The sequence below is a fragment of the Carettochelys insculpta genome, chromosome 4 (genome assembly GCF_033958435.1).
Source record: "Carettochelys insculpta isolate YL-2023 chromosome 4, ASM3395843v1, whole genome shotgun sequence".
NCBI lineage: Eukaryota > Metazoa > Chordata > Testudines > Carettochelyidae > Carettochelys > Carettochelys insculpta.
Window position 1 is genome coordinate 67,358,849 of NC_134140.1, and position 19,723 is coordinate 67,378,571.

The 19,723-nt window shown below is 44.7% G+C and overlaps 1 protein-coding gene across 3 annotated transcripts in view; it reads right to left on the reverse strand.

Annotated features, from left to right (window-relative positions):
- Window positions 1-19,723, reverse strand: part of GALNT7 (polypeptide N-acetylgalactosaminyltransferase 7) — a 118,785-nt gene that overhangs the window by 21,444 nt on the left and 77,618 nt on the right. Inside the window, exons 6-10 of one of the 3 annotated variants that reach the window (XM_074993021.1) lie at window positions 17,895-18,077; window positions 17,554-17,736; window positions 14,508-14,625; window positions 13,030-13,152; window positions 6,538-6,756 (exon numbers count right to left, since the gene is read on the reverse strand). In XM_074993021.1, the coding sequence (XP_074849122.1) occupies window positions 6,538-6,756; window positions 13,030-13,152; window positions 14,508-14,625; window positions 17,554-17,736; window positions 17,895-18,077 (826 nt within the window). The remainder of the gene's footprint in view (window positions 1-6,537; window positions 6,757-13,029; window positions 13,153-14,507; window positions 14,626-17,553; window positions 17,737-17,894; window positions 18,078-19,723) is intronic. The other 2 variants (XM_074993018.1, XM_074993019.1) reach the window with 2 other exon arrangements.

Consider the following 19,723-nt stretch of genomic DNA (forward strand, 5'->3'; position numbering starts at 1 on the left):
GGGCTTGCGTGAGCAGATCCCGCGCCACCGGAGGGGACCTCAGTGGCCGGTCCGACATGCGCAGGAATAGGGGGAACCATTGCTGTCGATCCCACGTTGGGACTATCGGGATCATTCAGGTTCCTTCCCTCCTGGCTTTCTGCAACACTTTGTGGATGAGCACTGTGGGAGGGAAAGCGTAAAGCAGGGGGCCCCTCCATGAGATCGCGAAGGCATCCCTCAGGGACCCCCGTCCCAGTCCTGCCCTGGAGCAGAATTGTGGGCACTTCTTGTTGTGCTGAGTAGCAAACAGGGTCTATCTGGGGAAAAACCCCATGCGTGGAAAAATCGGTTGCAGCAGATCGGGACGGATCTGCCACTCGTGCGTGAGTGCGAAACGCCTGCTCAGCTGGTCTGCCTTCACATTGCGAGCGCCTGGTAAGTACGAGGCTTTCAAGGTTACATTGTTGGCGATGCAGCAGTTCCACAACCGGACTGCTTCTACACATAAGGCACGGGACCGAGCTCCTCCTTGCCGATTTATATAAAACATGGTGGAGGTATCGTCTGTACTGATCCCGACTACCTTGCCTTTCAGTTGGTCTCGAAAGTGTCTGCAGGCGTTGAACACTGCTTTGAGCTCCAGTATATTTGTGTGCAGTGACTGCTCCATAGAGGACCACAGCCCTTGCGTCACCTCTTCGCCCATGTGTGCTCCCCACCCTATGAGGGGGGCATCTGTAGTAAGAAAAAACCAATACGTGTGGTAGGTGGAAGGGTACCCTTGTTAGCAGGTTCTCTGGGTTTACCCACCATTGCAGGGATTTGCGCACCTCCGTTGTGGGCGACGCCATCCTGTGAACAGTGTGTGCTGCCGGTTTGTATACGCTCGCCAGCCAATGCTGCATGCTGCGCATGTGTAACCTGGCGTTCTGTTGTACGAAACGTTGCTGCTGCCATGTGGCCCAGCGGCTGTAAGCACGTCAGAACCGGCACCATAGGGCTGAAGGTGAAGCCTTGCGCGAGGGAGCCGATGGCCCGAAAGCGAGTCTCTGGTAGATACGCCCTCGCTGTAATAGAATTTATGCGTGCCCCTACGAACTCTATGTCCTGTGTGGGGTCTGTCTTTGATTTTGTCAGATTGATAAGCAGGCCGAGCGAAGAGAACGTGCCTGCTGTGACACATATTATGCGTAGTACCTCCTCCTTTGAGGCCCCTTTGAGTAGGCAGTCATTCAGATACTGGAATATAAATACCCCCTGTCTGTGCAGGTAGGCTGACACCACTGCCAAGGTCTTGGTGAAGACTCTGGGGGCTGAGGAGAGCCCAAACGGTAGGACCTTGTAAGTCGAGGGCTGCGAACCAATCTCCATCGTCTAGTGCCGTAAGGATGGAGGCGTTTGTGATCATCTGAAAACGTTGCTTGCGCAGGTACCGGTGAGGCCTCGAAAATCTAAGATGGACCTCCCCGTGAGGAAGTACCTCGAGTAGAACCCTCTCCCTTGCAGTTGCTCCGGCACTCTTTCCACTGCCCCTACGAGCATGAGATGGTCTACCTCCTGCTTGAGCCTCGCTACATGGGAGGTCTCCTGGAGGTGGGGCCCCGGGTGGAGGTCATGGCGGTGGGAGCAACTGGGAGGGGATGGCGTACCCCGTGGCTATGATCTCCAGCACCCATGTGTCTGTGGTGATCCTTTGCCACTGGTTATAAAATGGTCGGATGATGGCCTTGAGCACTGGTTTCGTGCCCTCTGGAAGCGAGTCCATGAGGGAGGTCAACCTAATGTGGTTGTTGAAATTATGGTTCGCTAGATGCGCTGCGTAATTTGCCATTGGCAACAGTAGCGTGGAGAAGGAGTAGACCTTTCTGCCCAACAGCTCTAGCTTTTTGGCATGTTTGTTTATTCCCCCACGTTGCGACGACTCCGCCACCAAAGAATTTGGTTGTGGGTGGCTGAACAGGAACTCCATGCCCTTCGTGGGCACGAAGTATTTTTTTTTTTTTTTTTTTTCGCTCTTTTGTGGACAGGCGGAATAGTCGCAGGAGTCTGCCATATCATAGTGGCAGGCTCCAAGATTGCGTCATCAGCGGTATTGCTATTTTGGAGGAGGCCGGAGGTCTCAGATTTTTGAGGAGCTTATGGTGTTGCTCTTGCACCTTTGCTGTCTGGAAGCCTTGCGTGAAGGCCACCCTCGTAAAACAGCTCTTGGAACTGTTTGAGATCGTCCGGAGGATGGACGCCCCCCGGGGCCGTAGCCTCATCCGGGGAGGAAAGCGAGGAACCGCTGGGGTACGTCTTTCTGGACCCTTCCGGTTCCTGCTGATGATGGTACACCCTCTCACTAGAGGTGTGCGAGGAAAAATCTCGGGGTTCCATAACCAGTCCCCCCTGAGATGCTTAAGTCTCTGTCCCCGGTCACAATTGCCCTTGGGGGTACGAGATCGTTCGTAGGGATCTTTCCCTAGTAGATTGCCGATGGTGTCTATGCCCTGCGTGGTAGGGGCGACCACGGCAGTATAAGCACTGGTCTTGGGAAGGTGACCTAGACCACTCCCTTGGTGCATACCCTTTGCGTCTGGGGGAGGGAGACCGTCGAGACCCTGGAGAGAGCGACTTTGCCTAATAGTCCAGCGGTTCAAATCCCAGGAAGGGTGGAGGTGGTCCCAGCCAGGGTGAGGCTGGTTGCAGAAATGGAGAAGGGGGCTCTGGGTAGGCCAAGGAGGGGGGGGACCCCTGCCTTCTAGTTGGAGTCTGCAACATAGCGGAGGGCTGTGAGAAAGCAACTACACAGCCCTGTGCGGAGAGGGGCTGCAATGCCTCCTCTTGTGTGCAGTCTTCCCCCTCCCTTGAGGAGGTAACTCCGCCCCTGACATACAGGGGATCCCGGCCACGTCCGCACCGAGCTCGGCACACTCGAAGTCGGTGCCGCATGTGCGGTGTCCTTCGGTGCCGGCAGGCTGCGTGCCTGCGCGCTCTGCACCGCCGGTTTTCCGGGGGTAGGTGGTACCGGCGCTTGTTTAGCCGCCGCCCTGCCTGCGGTGCGGGGCGGCTGGCTGATTATCGAAGGGTGAGCCGCTTGCATGTGGCTCTCCGTGCCGCCGCCGATCAGCTGTTGCTGCGGCTGGGGGCTGCTCGCTCCTCCCGTCCCGCTCGTTGTTGCTGCCGGCAGGGATCGGGCTGGGGGGCATACAGGGCATTCCGGCGTCCGCACCGAGCTCGGCACGCTCAAGGGCGGTGCCGCACGTGCGGTGTCCTCCAGTGCCGGCAGGCTACGTGCCTGCGCGCTCTGCACCGCCGGTTCCCCAGGGGTCGGTGCCGCTGCCTGCGGTGCCGCTGGTACCAGCGCTTGTTTAGCCGCCGCCCTGCCTGCGGTGCGGGGCGGCTGGCTGATTATCGGAGGCTGAGCCGCTTCCACGTGGCTCTCCGTGCCGCCGCCGATCAGCTGTTGCTGCGGCTGGGGGCTGCTCGCTCCTCCCGTCCCGCTCGCTGTTGCTGCCGGCAGGGATCGGGCTGGGGGGCATACAGGGCATTCCGGCCCCGTCTGCACCGAGCTCGGCACGCTCGAGGGCGGTGCCGCACGTGCGGTGTCCTCCAGTGCCGGCAGGCTACGTGCCTGCGCGCTCTGCACCGCCGGTTCCCCAGGGGTCGGTGCCGCTGCCTGCGGTGCCGCCAGTACCGGCGTTTGCTTAGCCGCCGCCCTGCCTGCGGTGCGGGGCGGCTGGCTGAGTATCGGAGGCTGAGCCGCTTCCACGTGGCTCTCCGTGCCGCCGCCGATCAGCTGTTGCTGCGGCTGGGGGCTGCTTGCTCCTCCCGTCCCGCTCGCTGTTGCTGATGGGGTGAGGGAGGCAGCTTTCCTTTTAAGGGCCCCGGAGGGTCCCTCCTGCTGCGGCCGCTCCGGCACTTCTGGCTGGAGGGCCTTGTCAAGAAGCAGCATTTTTTTTTTTTTTTTTTTAAAGCCTGAAGAGGACATTGTTGGTGAGTCTTTGTGTTTTTAAGTGGGTACTTAGCACCTTCTTTGTGCCGTTTTCCCCGTCCGATGGTCTGCCTTAGCCGGAGGGCTGATAGCCCTAGCTCCTGGCCTCCGGCGCTTGTTACTGGGACTGGCTGAGCTGTCCCTCTCCTAGCTTGTTCGTTGTTGTTTGTTTTTTTTTTTTTTTTTTTTTACAAAATAACAAACGGCTAGCTTATAGTAGCCTAAGTGCCTGAAAAAACTTTAAGAAAAAACAGATAAAGCCATTGAATACACTACTTGGCCTTAGCCTAGTTGGATTCCGTCTGCAGCCGACGGCGGTTAAGAGGAACTGGCGGGGACCGGATCGCGCACATGGCCGGGAGCGCGCGGGGGAGCGGCGCGCACCGGCGCATGCGCGGTCCGGCAGAAACTGCTTGGAAGATCCGATCTGCGGCGCCGGGCGAGCCCGACACCTAATGTGGAGCACCCACGGGGACACTCGAAGAAGAACTCACGCTTTTTAAAACCTGAAGAGGCCATTGCGGCGAGTCCTTTATTGTTAATAGGGTATTTAGCACTTAATCCGTGCCTTTCCACCCCAAATAGTGATCACCAGCCTGCGGCAGCGGGCAACCTAAATGGCCTTCACGTCCGCTCTTCTCTTCTCCGCTCCTCTCTTTTTCCCCCCCCCCCCCTTTTTTTTTTTTTGCTGATATTCTCTTTGTCTTTGCCTTCTCTCTCTCTCTTTTTTTTTTTTTTTTAAATAACCAAAAACAACAAATTGCACGTGGAACAAAACCACTAAGTAATCTGACTCTGGCCTTAGCCTGAGTGGATTCCGTCTGCAGCCGATGGCGGTTGAGAAGGAGCTGGCGGGGACCGGATTGTGCACGCGGCCAGGGGCGCGCAGGGGGGCGGCGCACACCGGTGCATGCGCGATCCAGGAGAAACTGCTGGAAGATTTCCAATCTGCAGCGCCAGGCGAGCCCGACACCTATTGTGGAGCACCCACGGGGAGCACTCGAAGAAGAAGTGGTTGTTATTTGTTAAGCTACAGATTAACACAGGTACCTCCTTCCACCCCTTCCCCGTACCCAAGACTACTTTCCATAAGCCAAGGCATTTCTCTGTCTGAACAGGGAATCCTGCAAACCAGCACGTAAAAGACCCAGCTATGAGAGAGCATTCAAATCCTACAATCACACACTGAATTTAAATCTTGCCTAGTCACTTTTCTTGCAGCTAAATGAGAATGCTGAATCTGCGATGTCCCACTAATTTTAACAGTCTTCAAAGGTACATTCAAAAACAAATATCTTGACTAATCTTCTCCAGATGTGCCTTCTTTACGTATACCATATTGTGATTCTATGTTTCTTCTGAAGATACACTCTTACTCTGAAAGGAGGACTCAGGCAGGATCATAAACATCAATGAAGAAGAGTACACACAGACAAGAATTCTCAACAAAAATGTAGCACTAATAAGGAACACATGTTCAACCATTATGGCTTGGTTACTTACCATTGCATTTAATCCCCTGTCCTTACTCTAGAAATGCAGTATTTTCATACCTGTCTGTCAAGTGTTATCCAAATTTGCTATTTAATGCCATGGTTACTGGGTAAATTGTGCCTTACAGTACATGTCTTTGCTGCCTTCCTCTCCACTTGGTTGAACCCTGTGATTTTGTCACTTTTTAGTCTGGATCTGGACTGCAGCCTCCGTGTGTAACAAATGGGATAACCTGACAGGCTGCAGTGGGTTTAGCACATGTAAACCCTTTATTTTCAGAGAGGTGTGACCAGCAGCTAAAGTGACTCAAAAATAGCTTATTCAAAATAAAGTTGTATTTATTTGCCTAAAGGAACACCACATAAAAATGGGTTAGAACAACTAAATGTTGCATTCATACATTTCTTTGCCTAAGATTACTCATCCATTGCTCTGTTAGACCCAGTTTATTACCATCTCCAGATTGGGAGAGCCAGCCAGCCTGCCCGCTTCAGTTCTGCATGTCTATCTGCTACAGACTCATTTAGCCACAGCTGCTGACAACACACTCATCCCCTCCTCCCCTTCTCTAAGTCAGCATCTGGAAGGTTTGGATCCTCTATTAGCTTAAGCTTTTAGACTTGGGAAGAGTAAAACCTGCCAACCAGGTGGGAGCCAGGCAGAGGTATTCCCCCAATTAATAGCTCCACTCATTGTTCCCCTCTAGGCATCCTTCAGTCTGTGTAGACTATGGATCCTGCCCTTTGGAACTCCATTTCAGATCGTCATTTACAGCATCTTTGTTCCCCTAAGAAGCTTTATCTTTGCCATTGTTTTATTTTGTTTGCAAGCCATTTAACAGCCTCTTTGGGTTTAGTTCTTGACAGACAGGCAGGATAGTATCAAACAGAGGTGCATCTGATACTTGTAAAAACAAGTAATACACATATCTCCCTCTTTTTCCACATCTAAAAACAGTAACCAAAATAATTATTTGTTTTCTTCTTAAATATTAAACCATTTATTTGGTACAAAACGTTACAGTAGCTTCATTGTGGGCTCCCAACTTAAAAAAAACTATTGTGTGGGCTAGTTTTGTCTATACATACCTCTCCCCAGTCCACGTTTTTAGGTGGTAAGGGATAATGTGAAGTTATATCATAGGCTATTTCTTCCATAAACCATTTGAAACTTTTGCAGTTGTGATCTTCCCGGAACTTTTTCAGCTCAGATATATCCCCATATGGTAGTGCTTTTGTCTCTGGACGGCTGGCATAGAAGTAATCTTTGTACTCATCCCACCACACTTCCACAACTCTGACATAGTTCTGTGAGGGGAAAACACATCACTATTTAAAAATATATACAAGACATTGGCTGTACAAAGAATTTAATTCCACAGATTTAATTCCTTTTAAACATGTTAATACGTGTTACACAGCACTTGGAACTTGCCATCTTTAACAGAAGATACAGCACAAAAAGCAACTTGTTATATATTTTTAGCATAATTAAGTAAGCTTAGTGAAGTCTGTAATTTTAACTAAGTCTAGGGAATTCTCTTTTTGAAGAAAAAGATGCCTAAGTTATGAGTAGAATGAAAACAGTGCTGTTCATTTGACTGTAATGCTCTACAAAATGTGGTGTGCCATCTGGAGTTTATTTTCATCCTCTATGCTTCTTAGTGTTAAATCAGAGTGACATCTAATAACCCCCATATGGGTTCCTCAAGTGTAACTGATGTAGATCTTCATCTTGGTTACACAACAGATAATACTGCAGCACATCTGTGTCACTTGCAGGGCTGTAGTGCACACATTTGCTAAAGCAAATAAAGATTTTTTCAGTCACTGTATTAACCCAGTTTTTGGCATTAGTTAGGGTGGCAGAAGAAGTCTTCTACTGACTTAGTGGCGTCTATACTGCAGCATATGCTGACTTAATGATGTCTCTTAGGAGCATAAATTTTTCAACACGAAGTTTTAAGTGTGGACCAGCCCTTAAACAATTCAGTTGGTACACCAGAGAGATTCTACCTCCTTTCTCATGTTTGCATTCATTCAGCAGTAGTAACAGGAATTATAAGATTTTTAGATAGAGAGATATACATTACAATAATCTTTAACTGCTATGTGAGGGGTCTTGCAAAAGTTTTACCCAGATTCATGCACGGACCTCATCACGGTAGTGTCTGAATGCATCAGGCACCCCTGGTTCTTTCAGCATGGTACAGGTAACGTTAAAAATACGCAGTTCAAATTATACTCTTGTCATTCACGTAAGTAGATATGACTACATATACAAGAATGCAGAACTGTTTGGTAAGAAGATGCCAGTTTCACATTGTCACTTTCAGAACAGAATGGCATTTTAAATTAGAATAGAACATTGTTTTTATTATAGCCCAAGAGCATAGCATATGGTATTGACAAGGCTAGTAGCAATGTATATTTTACTAAATAGGGAGAAAATGAGCCCCAATGAAGAATGCTTACATAAATAACAAGTGCTTCAATCAGATGTATCAGTCTAAGGCAACTGGTATAAAAGGTAGACTGACTATTTTTAAAGAAAAATTAGAGTTCTTTAAATGAGGCATATATAGTAACTTACAGTAATTTGAGTTCTCTGAAATATTTTGTCCCTGTCGATGTTCTACTATATGATGTACCTGCACCTGTGCCCTCTTGACCAGAGAATGCAAAGCCATGCCTGTGGGCACAGACCTGCTCATAGCAGCATCTGTGCTGTCCAGACAAGAACATGTAATAGTTATGGACAAACTGTGATTCACAAGCCACATGTGGCTCTTTCACCATTAAAGAATGGCTCACAGAGCTCCCCCTCATTTTCCACCTACCCCAGATTAGGGGCAAGGAGCTTGGGGTAGGGCCTTCTGCTCAGGGGGAATTCAGATCTCAGGGCTCCTGCCCAATTGTTCACGGGGCTTCTGCTAGCAGAGGTTCAGATCCCAGGTTTCAGGAGCCTCCTGCAGGGCTGAAGCGTCATAGCCACAGCAGATGTTCCTGGACTCTCAAAATTCTGAAAATTTTCATATGTGGCTCCGATGGTCAGTAAGTTTGGCCACCCCGGCACATAAGGAAGCATGGTTCTACAGCCACTTCAGTTCCCTCCTGACTCTGAGGTAGAACCTCCAGAGCTGAGAGGAAGGAAGACACTTACATGGAGCACCCACAGGAACAAAACATCTCTAATGATTCATGTTACCATTAAAAAAGTAACCTTTCCCCTTTTAAGTATATGTTCACCATAGAAGACTCCCAAGCAGTAACTCAGCAACAAAGTCAGAGCTGAAAAAGCAACTCCAAAATGGTTCAGAGGACTGAGTCACCCTGGAATCATATAAAATGATGTAATGCTCGGCAAACATACAAATGAAATACCAAGTTTCGATACTACACATTTCTATTATGGAAATATCCTTTAGCAGAATGCAGATGTCAACTGAGCTCCAGTGGAACATGGTGTCATTCGATGAGGGAGCAAGCTGAATTCAAGCAGATTCATAGCAGGTAGAGATGCAACCCAAAACCCATAGGTCTTTGAGTGGAAACAGGTTGGCCTTCGTATCTTCTACAAATGATACACATAGTTTAGGACAGTCTTAATCCTATCAAGGTACAAGACAAGATTCCTTCTGACATTTAGTCTAAGTTGGCTGGTCTGCTTCTCTGGAGGTCTGAGGTTTTGCGTAAAACACAAGCCAAGTGAATCTCTTTTTAATGTGGGAGGAGACAAAGAGGGGGATGTAGTGTACCCTTAGTTTGATGAAAGGTGCTATATAGTCAGGCATAAGTGCACTGAGCTTTCTGATTAATCTGCCTGAAGTGACGGCTGTGAGGAAAAAAGTCTTAAAGATGTGGAGGAAGGAACCAGCTCACCATTGTTTCAAATGGAGGTCTCCTAAAGATACTTTGAACCAAACTGAAGTCCCACGGGGGTGAGAGATTCCGTGGGAGAGGAATCTAGCTGTAGTAGAGCGGACAAAGAATAATAAGTCTTCAACAGACAAGTGTACATTTGTTACAGTGGCCAAATTCACACTGACTGGCACAGTAACAGACTTTGTCTTAATTCCAACAGGCAGTCCAAACTTCTGGAGAATGGAACCTCTGAGGCTTGGGAAGAGTGAATTGGAACACCAGGAGCAGAAGCTTTTCAACTTCTGAAAGAAAGTTTTGCCAGTACTATGTTTCCTGCTTGGTAGGAGACTGACTGGATCTCATCTGAAGAGATTAGTTCCAGGCTCAAGAACCATCCGGGAATCATGCCCTCAGGTTCAAGGAGGAAGGGTTGTGATGGATCAAGATCCCAGAGTTCTGCATCAGGAAATCTTTTTTGAAAGGAAGACAGAGAGGCACTCTAACGGAGGTGAAGGAAGTTTTAATACCACTTGTCTTGGCCAGAAATGTATCAGGGTAATGCTCTTTATTTACATAGTTTGAGTAAGGGCTTGATGATTTGTGGTAGAGGTAGACAAGCACATAGGAGGGGACGGGGCCATGGAGTTACAATGGAATCTCTCAATGAGTGGCAGCTGTATCCTTCCTCTGAGCAGAAAAGGTGGTAGTTTTTGTCATTTATGGTGGCAAAGATGTCAGCTTTTGTGAAGCCCTAAGTCTGTCTGTCAGAAGACAGAATGATTGAGCTCCTGTTAATGATCCTGAAGGAAATGCCAGCTCAGGAAGTCTGCAACTGTGTTCTGGAGGCCTAGAAGAAAGCCGGAGGGGTGGGTGGGGGGTGGAATCTCTATCTGATGGGAAATGCACGTGTTCTACAGCCTTAAAGAATCTGAGCATAAGGACTGACACCTGGTTTCAGACTATCAGTCGATAGTATAGTGTTGCCCTTTTGTCCAGCATTACATCAATGGCATGACCCTGTATGGGATGAAGGAAGTATTGGTAAGTGGAACCAACTGCTGTCAGTTCCAGAATGTTGATGGGGAGCGTGACCTCTTGTGCAGGTCACTTGCCCTGCCTGTGGCCCCTTGGAAGTGAGCGTTCTATGTCAGAAGTATCTGTTGCGAGGATCTTTGAGGGTGATTGATGTGAGAATGGGGTTTCCAAGCAGACCGTCAGAAGGTCCTTCCCCTACCTGAGTCCAGAACTTTGAGGTACTCTGATACATTTGAAAAGTGTGTACCATGACTGTAGCTATATCTGAAGGCACCTGAGGTGCAGTCTTGCATGAGGCACTAGAGACATGGAGACTGACATATCACCAACAACTTACAGCAAGTTTTTGCAGTTGTTTATGAGCTGTTTTGAATTACTGAGATTAGAATGGACAGGGTGGAGAATCTCTCTTTAGAAAAATAGGCTATGGCAGTTAGGAAATGGCTCTACTGAAGTCAATTCTCTAAATTGGTGCCAGCTAGGGGAGCAAAGTGGGCTGTGTTGTGTCACTCCTCTTCCCCAGGCCCCATTGCTGCTGGTGAATGCATGAGGGGCCAACCCTGCTGCTGTTGCTAGACTCCTGCCAGTCCCCTGAGCGGTGTCGCTGGCAGAGGTGCTGGGGGAAGAGGTAGAGAAACAGTGGAGCAGAGGCATGACCTGGGCGGAGTGGGAGTTGTCCCAGTCCTCCCCGCGTGCAAGAGGTGGCACAGGGAGAAGTCATGTGAGGAGGGGCGGTCATGTGGCCAATGCCCCCAGTGTCCTTCCTCACCAGTTACCCCTGCTGACAGATTACTACATCTGTCACCCTGCAGTTGTTCAGGAGCAAACCGAATATGTTGTGATTTTTAGCGTAACGAATCATTTACCACTAAGTCCAGCTTACCTGTGTGGCAAGATAGACTGGAGAGTCCAAGGGGACTATCTGTTACTTTATGGTGAAACTGTGGTTCAGGACTTCATGTATGTTATCGGTTTGCTGAAATCTAATTTTAGGTCACACCCCCAGTTTAGGGCATCTGTGGCACTTTTGACAGTATGCCCTGACGTAGACACTCAGGGTCATAAACCATTCTAGACTGTGAGATACTATTTCATGTTGGTCTCCTCCAAATCCATCTTTCTAAGATAATTTATGGCCTGACAGAGAAGAAATGGAAGGTAGATGGTTGAGACCCTAGACTAAGATGTCAAAATGTTTTCTTAAAAGGGAGGTTCAGATGACATTGCTGTAGAAAGGGAGAGTTCTCTGTTTCGAGGCCTTTACCTCCTCCTTGGAAAGTCTGAAGTTCTGGGAAAAACTTGTTGCAGGACGCACTGGAACACAGTCTTATATTGCTGACATTTGAGACCTGCTAAATCATCTTTCAGTTGCATGAGCATAAATTTCCAGTGACCACAAGATAGTTCTCGAGTTCCTCAGAGTGTGGCTGGAAGAGTCCATGTCTGACTGAAGAGCTTGGGCCCTCAAAGACAGTGTTCCAAAAATATGGAGGTAAAACTAGATTTCAAGCCATCTGAGCAGTACTGGGGATGGGGCCATGATAGATGATCACATTAGTGAAGACTGCAATCTCTGCCACAAACAGGTTCACCAGGGACAAAAAAGTCTGGGAGGCTACGGTATCCACAAGATGGTGTCCAATTTTGGGGCCTGGCATTGGTGAGACATGAACACGGTGTTGATGATGCTCCAACTTCAGACCCCTGATATAAGGGAGGTGATGGTACCATTTGTGCTCAAGAGGGCCATGAATATTTTCGTACCAGGAAGTGTCAACTGCTACTGAGGTAGATTGCTATCTGTGCTATCTGTTAGAAGCTTCAGCCAAAAAGTGCTTCTTGTGGGGTACTGGTGGCTTGGTACCAGGCTCTGATAGAAGCTCAGCTGTACCTGTTGCAGAGAAGGATTTACAGGGTAACACACTCCTCTTGTTAGGCTCTCTAGAAAGAGAAAGAAGCTTCTGAGAAATCCTCAGGTTCGAAGGGGCATGACCACTGAGGGAGCAGCCTGAGATGTGGAGGCCAAAATTCTGTGGTGGCAAGAGCAGTCGTGTCTGGGCTAATGGACCTTCCATTAGCAGGAATATCAGTTTACCCACGCTTCTTTCCAAGGACCACCTTTAAATCCTATACAAACCTTGCACTTCAATGAGACATGGATGTCTCCGAGGCCGTGGGGACTCTCAAATGATCATCACTACTGGGAAAAGACATGTGTCAGGTATGGCAGGGCTTAAGCTTGGGAGTCTTAGGTATAATGCACTGAGGTTTGTAAGGAGTTAAGCCCCCTTCTAAAGAACTGTGTAAAAATTAAATGGAAAAATTAATAAAGAAAAAAAACCATAAGGATAAAAATAGAATATAAAGAGAGGCTGAAACTTGGGACACCCAACCACGTTCTTTCAAGCCTCTAGAAGCTGAGAAGGAATTGAGTGACAGCAGGGTTATGCCTTCTTATATGCTCTTGTTTGAAGGCACAAGAGTCTGCTCTGTGCGGGCACAAGCCTGCAGACACTGCTTTGCATTCTCCAGTCAAAAGTGCACGGGTACATGCTTACGCTACAGCAGAGCACTCCCAAAGAGACATATATTCGAAGACTTGTAATAAAAAAGAAAGGCAGGATATGTACAAGCATTATTATTGAAGTTCAAACCACCCTGTAGTTGTAAGTAAAGCTTTACCTTCAATGTAGGAGAGGACCCAACGTACACCGGGGGTGGATTTCCTTGCCAACCTTGGAGACGATAGATATGTCCAACACGCGAACAAGGAACAAACAACAACTTCCCTCCACATTGCCAGATCTAAAAGTTCAAGAAAAGAGTGATGGAAAAGTTGATAATATGCATATAAATTCAACTTAAAAAACAAGAGGTGAAAAATACCAAAGTGAAAAAGCCTGACACAATAACACATACCACTTTGGTGTCAGTCATTAAATATAGGAAAAAAGAAAGAGCTTACATGTAGTTTAAATAATGCTGATTTTAAATGTTTATAATTAAAGGGTGCTTTGAACTGTTGCATCTGACCTGAACCTATTAAAACACTAGGACTGCCCCAAATCTCTTCTAATTCCAGATTAGGACTGTATGATTTCGGACTATTTATAACAGATTGTATTATTAGAAATCTTTTACTTTCTTCACTATGCCCTTGTTATCTTATTGGTTTTCTTTTAGCAGTTTTGTTTAGAACGTTTACCTAAAGAGGTTTCCTTTACAAATTCTGATATTCCATAATGCTATGATATTTGCTAACTCACGCATAACTTTAGTTAACATGGCTTTCAGTTCTTCTGAAGAGTTGTGTTCAAATTTGGTTTTCACCCACACATTAAAATGTTCATTAAAGGTCTATGTAATTACTCCATCATCATTAAAAAAACCACTATGCATAACATTACTCAGTGTCTAGACCCCACACCTGTTCTTGCTCAAGCAAGACGCAGGACTGCAAACAAAAGGTGTTGGAAATGAGGACTGAGGTTCATTAAGAGAGGCCTGATTGCCACACTAATATGATTACAAAAGTGCTCAGTTACTCTAATAAAATTCAACCCCACATTAAAGGGTTATTATAAAGAATGTGAGATCAGAAATTCCATCAAAAACATATGTTCGTGTTATGGGCTCTTTGTTCTGTTTTTCTATCACCTAAAGGACAAAAGAAACAAATGATCTTAAATTTTCCTTCTAAATGGAAGAGTATACACATATCTAACAATCAAAACAAAATCCTGTGCCTTGGATTTGCTGATCATGAGTAACTTAGCTCAGATTTTTCTGTTTTTTAGCCCGTGTTTTGTGAAACATTTTAATTTTTAAAATAATTTTCCATAATTTTGAACAACAATAGGGTCATTCTTCACCCAGAAGATTGGAGGGGTAAGGGGAAAGCATCAACAGGTTAGTTTTCTTGAGAGCATTCTTAAAAGTCATGTCCACGCATTGTACATGTACCTGTTCTGAGGGATATGGGAGCTTAGCTTCCACAAATTTATTTATTAAAAAAAGAACACTTTGTACTATACTTACACCTATGTAATAAATACAACTGCTCTACAGTGTTTTCTTTCCTTTGAAAATATAGAAAGTATAAGTACTTCCAGAACTAAGTTATTTTTTCATTCTAAAACGCTGAACAATTCTGCTGTTACCTTGTAAGAAATTTCAAAGTTTTCACCACCCCAGATTTGAAGACCGGGATCATAGAGACCCAGTTCAAAGAAGTAGTCACGTTCTATGGCAAATAATCCACCAGCCATTGCAGGAGACCTAAGAGAAAGAACCAACAAAGTAACTCCTTTCACCAATAGAACATGACAGTCCTCTGGAAAAAAGGTTACTCTTCATATAAGAAGCAATTTCCTATTAATGCCCGTAGAAGATTGAGACTGATGGCAATCCATTCAGAAATTACTCAGCTTCCTGATAAGTCTACACTGATTCTCTGATTTTGACACGTTTTAGTTTTAAATAAGTCACTCACTATAATTCTGAATTACATAGAGTATCACACCACGTTTTTCAGGCATCTAAAATTACATGCCATTTATTGCCGTGACAAGAACCACCGTGGTGATGAAGAGACAAAGATCTATTCATCTCTTGATACATATGACAGCATGTGATGTAGACTAGACTCTATAGTACACAAACTGTTTTCCAAAAAGCTGCCACATTGAAATTCCATTGTACAATATTCTAGTTATACAGCTTTAAAATTAATGTGAAACCAGCAGGAGGGCCAGGCACAGAGGATAAAATATTTGGAATTATTCTCCATGAAATTTTCAAGACAGGCAGTGTACAGGCTTCAAATTTAAGTTTTGGTTGAGAAAACAGTCATGTAAAACATTCTACATATGCCAAGATTTTGATAACATTAAAAACTGTTAAATGAAAAGATGTTCAAGTTCTGATTTAAACATTACATTGCAATAGCTGCCATCAAAATTCTTTAGCAACGTGCTAGCATGTGAACAAGTCAAACTAGCAAGTCTATTTTTATTGGACTTGAGCTGTGCTTTTCACCAGAGGATCATGAAGCACCATAGAAAAATTAATGAATTAAGCTCACCTAAACTTTGTGAGACAGGCAACTTACTGAAAAAACAAAACAAAACAACAGATAAGGCAACAGGACTACAGTGCTTCCTAGTCATCAACATGATGTATGGCAGAAACAGTCTACCCTTGCTGAGCTAAGTAAAATCCAAACAACTAGTAACACAAAATGTGAACAGATTTTAAATTTGCTTTGTTTCATGAAGGTGTCAATAATAACATTAAAAGTAAAATCGTTAACTTAATGGTATCCTTTTTTAGTAATGGTAATATGATCCCATCCTGCTCAAAAATGAATGGAAGAGGACAATTTAGTATTAAAACAAAGCTGTCAAATTAGTACATATTCTCTGAGCAACCCAAGAGCGATGAGGGTACACAGACGTAGGCCAGCAAAAGCAACAAAGACCATGGATCTGTAACTGAAAATTTCTCATCACAGCTAGGGTGGGCTCTTTCCACTTGTTCCCTCTGTCTATACTGCTTAATGCAGTTGTTTTTGACATCCTATTGTTCTCCATAATTTCTGTGTAATATGGATCCTTTTTCAGAAACCAAGGAGCTACAGAATGCTGAGTGTGTACATGTGGTGTATGTAGAACATCCTGGGTTTTTTTTTTCCATTTTTGATTTTTTTTCCAGCACCCCAAAACTAAGAGAGCACAGCCCTGAAATGCTGACTTTCCACTCTTGGCCTCTGACCTACTGCCAAGCATGTTAAAGAATACAGTAAAATCCACACAAACTCAGCAGTTTATTTTACAAGGTCTGAAATGATGAGCACTAAGGGTTTTTTTTATTTTATGTTTAAGAACCAATTCATTCTGTCTACACTATTATTTTCAGCAAACTGTTCAGCTGATTTCACTTGGTTTCATATTACTGCAGTAAAATGTGTGTATAGTCAGAATATAATGGGATATTGTTTCAGAAAGAAATAAACAATAATTATACTACTGCATTTGACACCTGATTTTTTTAAAAAATTTCACCCTCAGATCTGTTCTGAAAACAGTTTAAGGATATTAAAGAGATGTGGACAGCTTTTAAGACAGCTTAGCACTAACTAGTTTAGTGATGGCAAAATTCCAATGTGGACAGCTTTCTTCTCTGTGAAAAGACATTGTGTATATTACATAAAGTACTGAACAGACCAAAGCTTTGTAATTTCCTTGAACGTGTTTTGCCATTTTTGCAAAGAAGAATCATAAGGTGCGCGGCTGAATGAAGTATAACACCAGTTCCTGCTGGTTTGTTTAAATCACTAATAAAAAATGATACAAACACCATTTCAAAATATATGAATGCGCTTTCAAATAGAACAAAAAAGCAGTCCAGAGTAATCGGTTACAAGATTACAGAAGCATAAGGGAAAATACAGAGCAGAACCACAGCCTCCCAAGTTTCAAAAGAAGTTCAGTAATGCTAACTTTTAAGCAATTTTGCATGTAGTTTTGATAGAAAATGTTCCACTCATGAAGCAAAAAAAATAGGATGGAATACATGTAATTCATTACAGCCCTGCCACAAGACAGACTGGAATTCTCATGATGTGCTTCACCTAAAAAAGGCTAACTTAGAGTTAGCAGGTTATCTTCCTAAACACAAGTGCACTACTTTGAATCTTATCAGATGTGACCTTCCATAAAGCAAATGGAAACAATCTGACACAAATTATGTGTGTCAGATGCACATTTATTAACCTGTTAACAAGAAGTTGTACACATGCATCCATAGAGAAAACATCTTGGCATTATGATTTTTTGAACATCTGTTGCAAGCTTATTATGGAGCAAATAGTTAAATAAGCAATTACTGTTCCCAGACCTATACCTGAAAAGGGCCCCCCATTAACAGTTCCATAAATTTTGCTTTTAGTTTCTCCAGATGAAAATTATTATTTTGAAATACATCCTATATTTTGCTTGGAGTGTTAAGTATATAATAACAGAAATAGACAGGCACAAGGAGTTAGTGAACCTACATTAGCAGTGTTTGACCAAAATAATCAGTAATAGTAAGATTTTTTTTTTGTACAAAACTTCTTTACTTGTTAGAATATTAAAAATAGGTTCACATAATTAGTAGATCAGTATCTCCTTAAGAAGAGAAAAGGGTAAGTCATTTAGTGATTACCGATACGGCTCAGTTTTTGTCTTTCTCAACTCCTTCTCTCGCTTGGTCAAAGGCACCCTCTTCCATAGCATACTCCAATCCCATGCTCCTCTAGCAAACCCATCTTCGTCACCACCCCCTTGGGGTACAATAGCATAAGTGTTGCCATCTATGACATCTATGAGCGGCACAGTGCATGTGGTTCTGCAGGGTTGTGGATGGCGGCAGTGAGGATGTGGTTAGGTAGAAGGACCCATATGTCACATTTACACAAATCGTAGTTCATAGGAAAAGAGGGGGAAAAATGAGATGATTTAGATAGCATTCAAAACAATTCACAGAATAAAAACAGCACGCTTTACCGATAAGGCTCAGTTTTATGCTTTCTTTTGGCCTTTTCCTTGTGGCTTAACGGAATTCGTTTCCACAGCAAACTCCAGTCCCAGGCCCCTCTGGCAAAACCATCTTCATCCCCACCTTGCTGAGGCTCAATGGAATAATCATTCCCATCTATGTAATCTATTAGAGGCACAGTACATGTAGTTCTGAAACATTTTGGAAGGGGAAGAAGAGAGCAAAATATAATTTAAGAAAGATATGCTGTCTATTCTTCTACACTTACCTTTAACGTCTATGTTTTTATTGAACTGTAACTTAAATGAAAGGTCAAATGTAAATATGTATTGTCTCAGAAAGGTAACGGAGAAAGAATATGTATACTTCAGCAGTCCACACGGTGATGCCAGGCATTAAATTACACAATCCAAGGGTCACAAGCCAAATTCAGACAGGAAAAAAGGTGTCAATGATTCTCACAGTTAAAAATTTATGACTGGAACAATTTATCAAGGGTTACGGTGGATTCTCTGTCACTGGCATTTCTAAAACACCTAATGTATGAATTATTATCAGGAAGTTCTATAGGTTGTGTTATACAGGAGGTCTGTGATGATCGCAACTGTCTCTTCTGGCCTCAGAATCTGTGAGAACAGGTGACAGATGAGACGCACCAATCCTAACATTAGCTTTCAGGTAAAATAACACCTGGGGCAATGAGGGGAAAAAAATGGAAGACCCAAGAGGGTAAAAGGATAGTACAAGCTCTTACAATTTTCCCATAATTGCTGCTGTTTATAGTGTGGCCCATAGATGACTTGTGATAGCACTCAGGAGCACACCCACCTATGCCCCAGCCAAAATTTTAATTGTGAAATGGGGGGTCCCTATAAGGTTCCTCCCTGCCCCTCTGGCTGGCCCTCCCTACTCTTCCTTCCCCAAAACCTCCCCCTCCGTCTGCTCCCCCATGCAGGCACCATTTGCTTGTGTTGTTGTCCTATAAAGCCATTCTTTCAGGGAAACACCAAACCAAACCACACTTAGCTGCTTTTGGATTACATGTCTCAGCAGTGGTTATTAAACATAACGGCCAAACATTAGGAGAGTCTATGTTTGTTTTTGAAAATACACTTTGTTGTGATCTACCAGACACACATATGCAATGAAGATAAACATTCTCTTGTTTTTTCTCCACAAGATGATCCCCTGATTCATTGACTGAATTGAAAGCTTAAGTTTTCCTATATACTTCCATCTTTTAGAGGCAAATACTACATATAAGGAGGAAAAAAGGAAAACAAGGGAAAATGTCAGAATAATATTTTACCTCTAACCAGGAGACTGAAAAACAAGCTCTTTCATCTAACTCTGCAAATTTCAATTTCATAGCTTGCGCACTAGCAGCTTCCCTCATTACTGTGGCCTTCAGCACAAACACCCCCCCCAGGTATTGTTCAGATTGTTTCTTCAAAGTTCTCCTGAACTTGCCTTCTCTGTCTTTCATTGCTCAGGTAAAGGAGCATTAAACTGTACATGCAGTGGCCCTGCAGGACTTGTTTCTTGACATTTTTAAAGACTTGGACATATTTGTGGTTAGGTGTCGAGAGGTACAAGAGGCTGAGGGAGCCAACAGCTTTAAAATAAAGGTATGCCACACTCCAGCATCCCTCCCCCAGCTATTGAATAAGCCAACCCAACAACACACACAAACAGCACAGAGCAACTGCAACAGCCGGGTTGTTCAAAGGATCAGAGCTAGCTGAGATCCATACCCGCTCTATAGCTCAAATGGAGTCGCACAAATAAACTATTACATCTGAGCTGCACAAATAAACTATAAACATCTGGGCTTGCA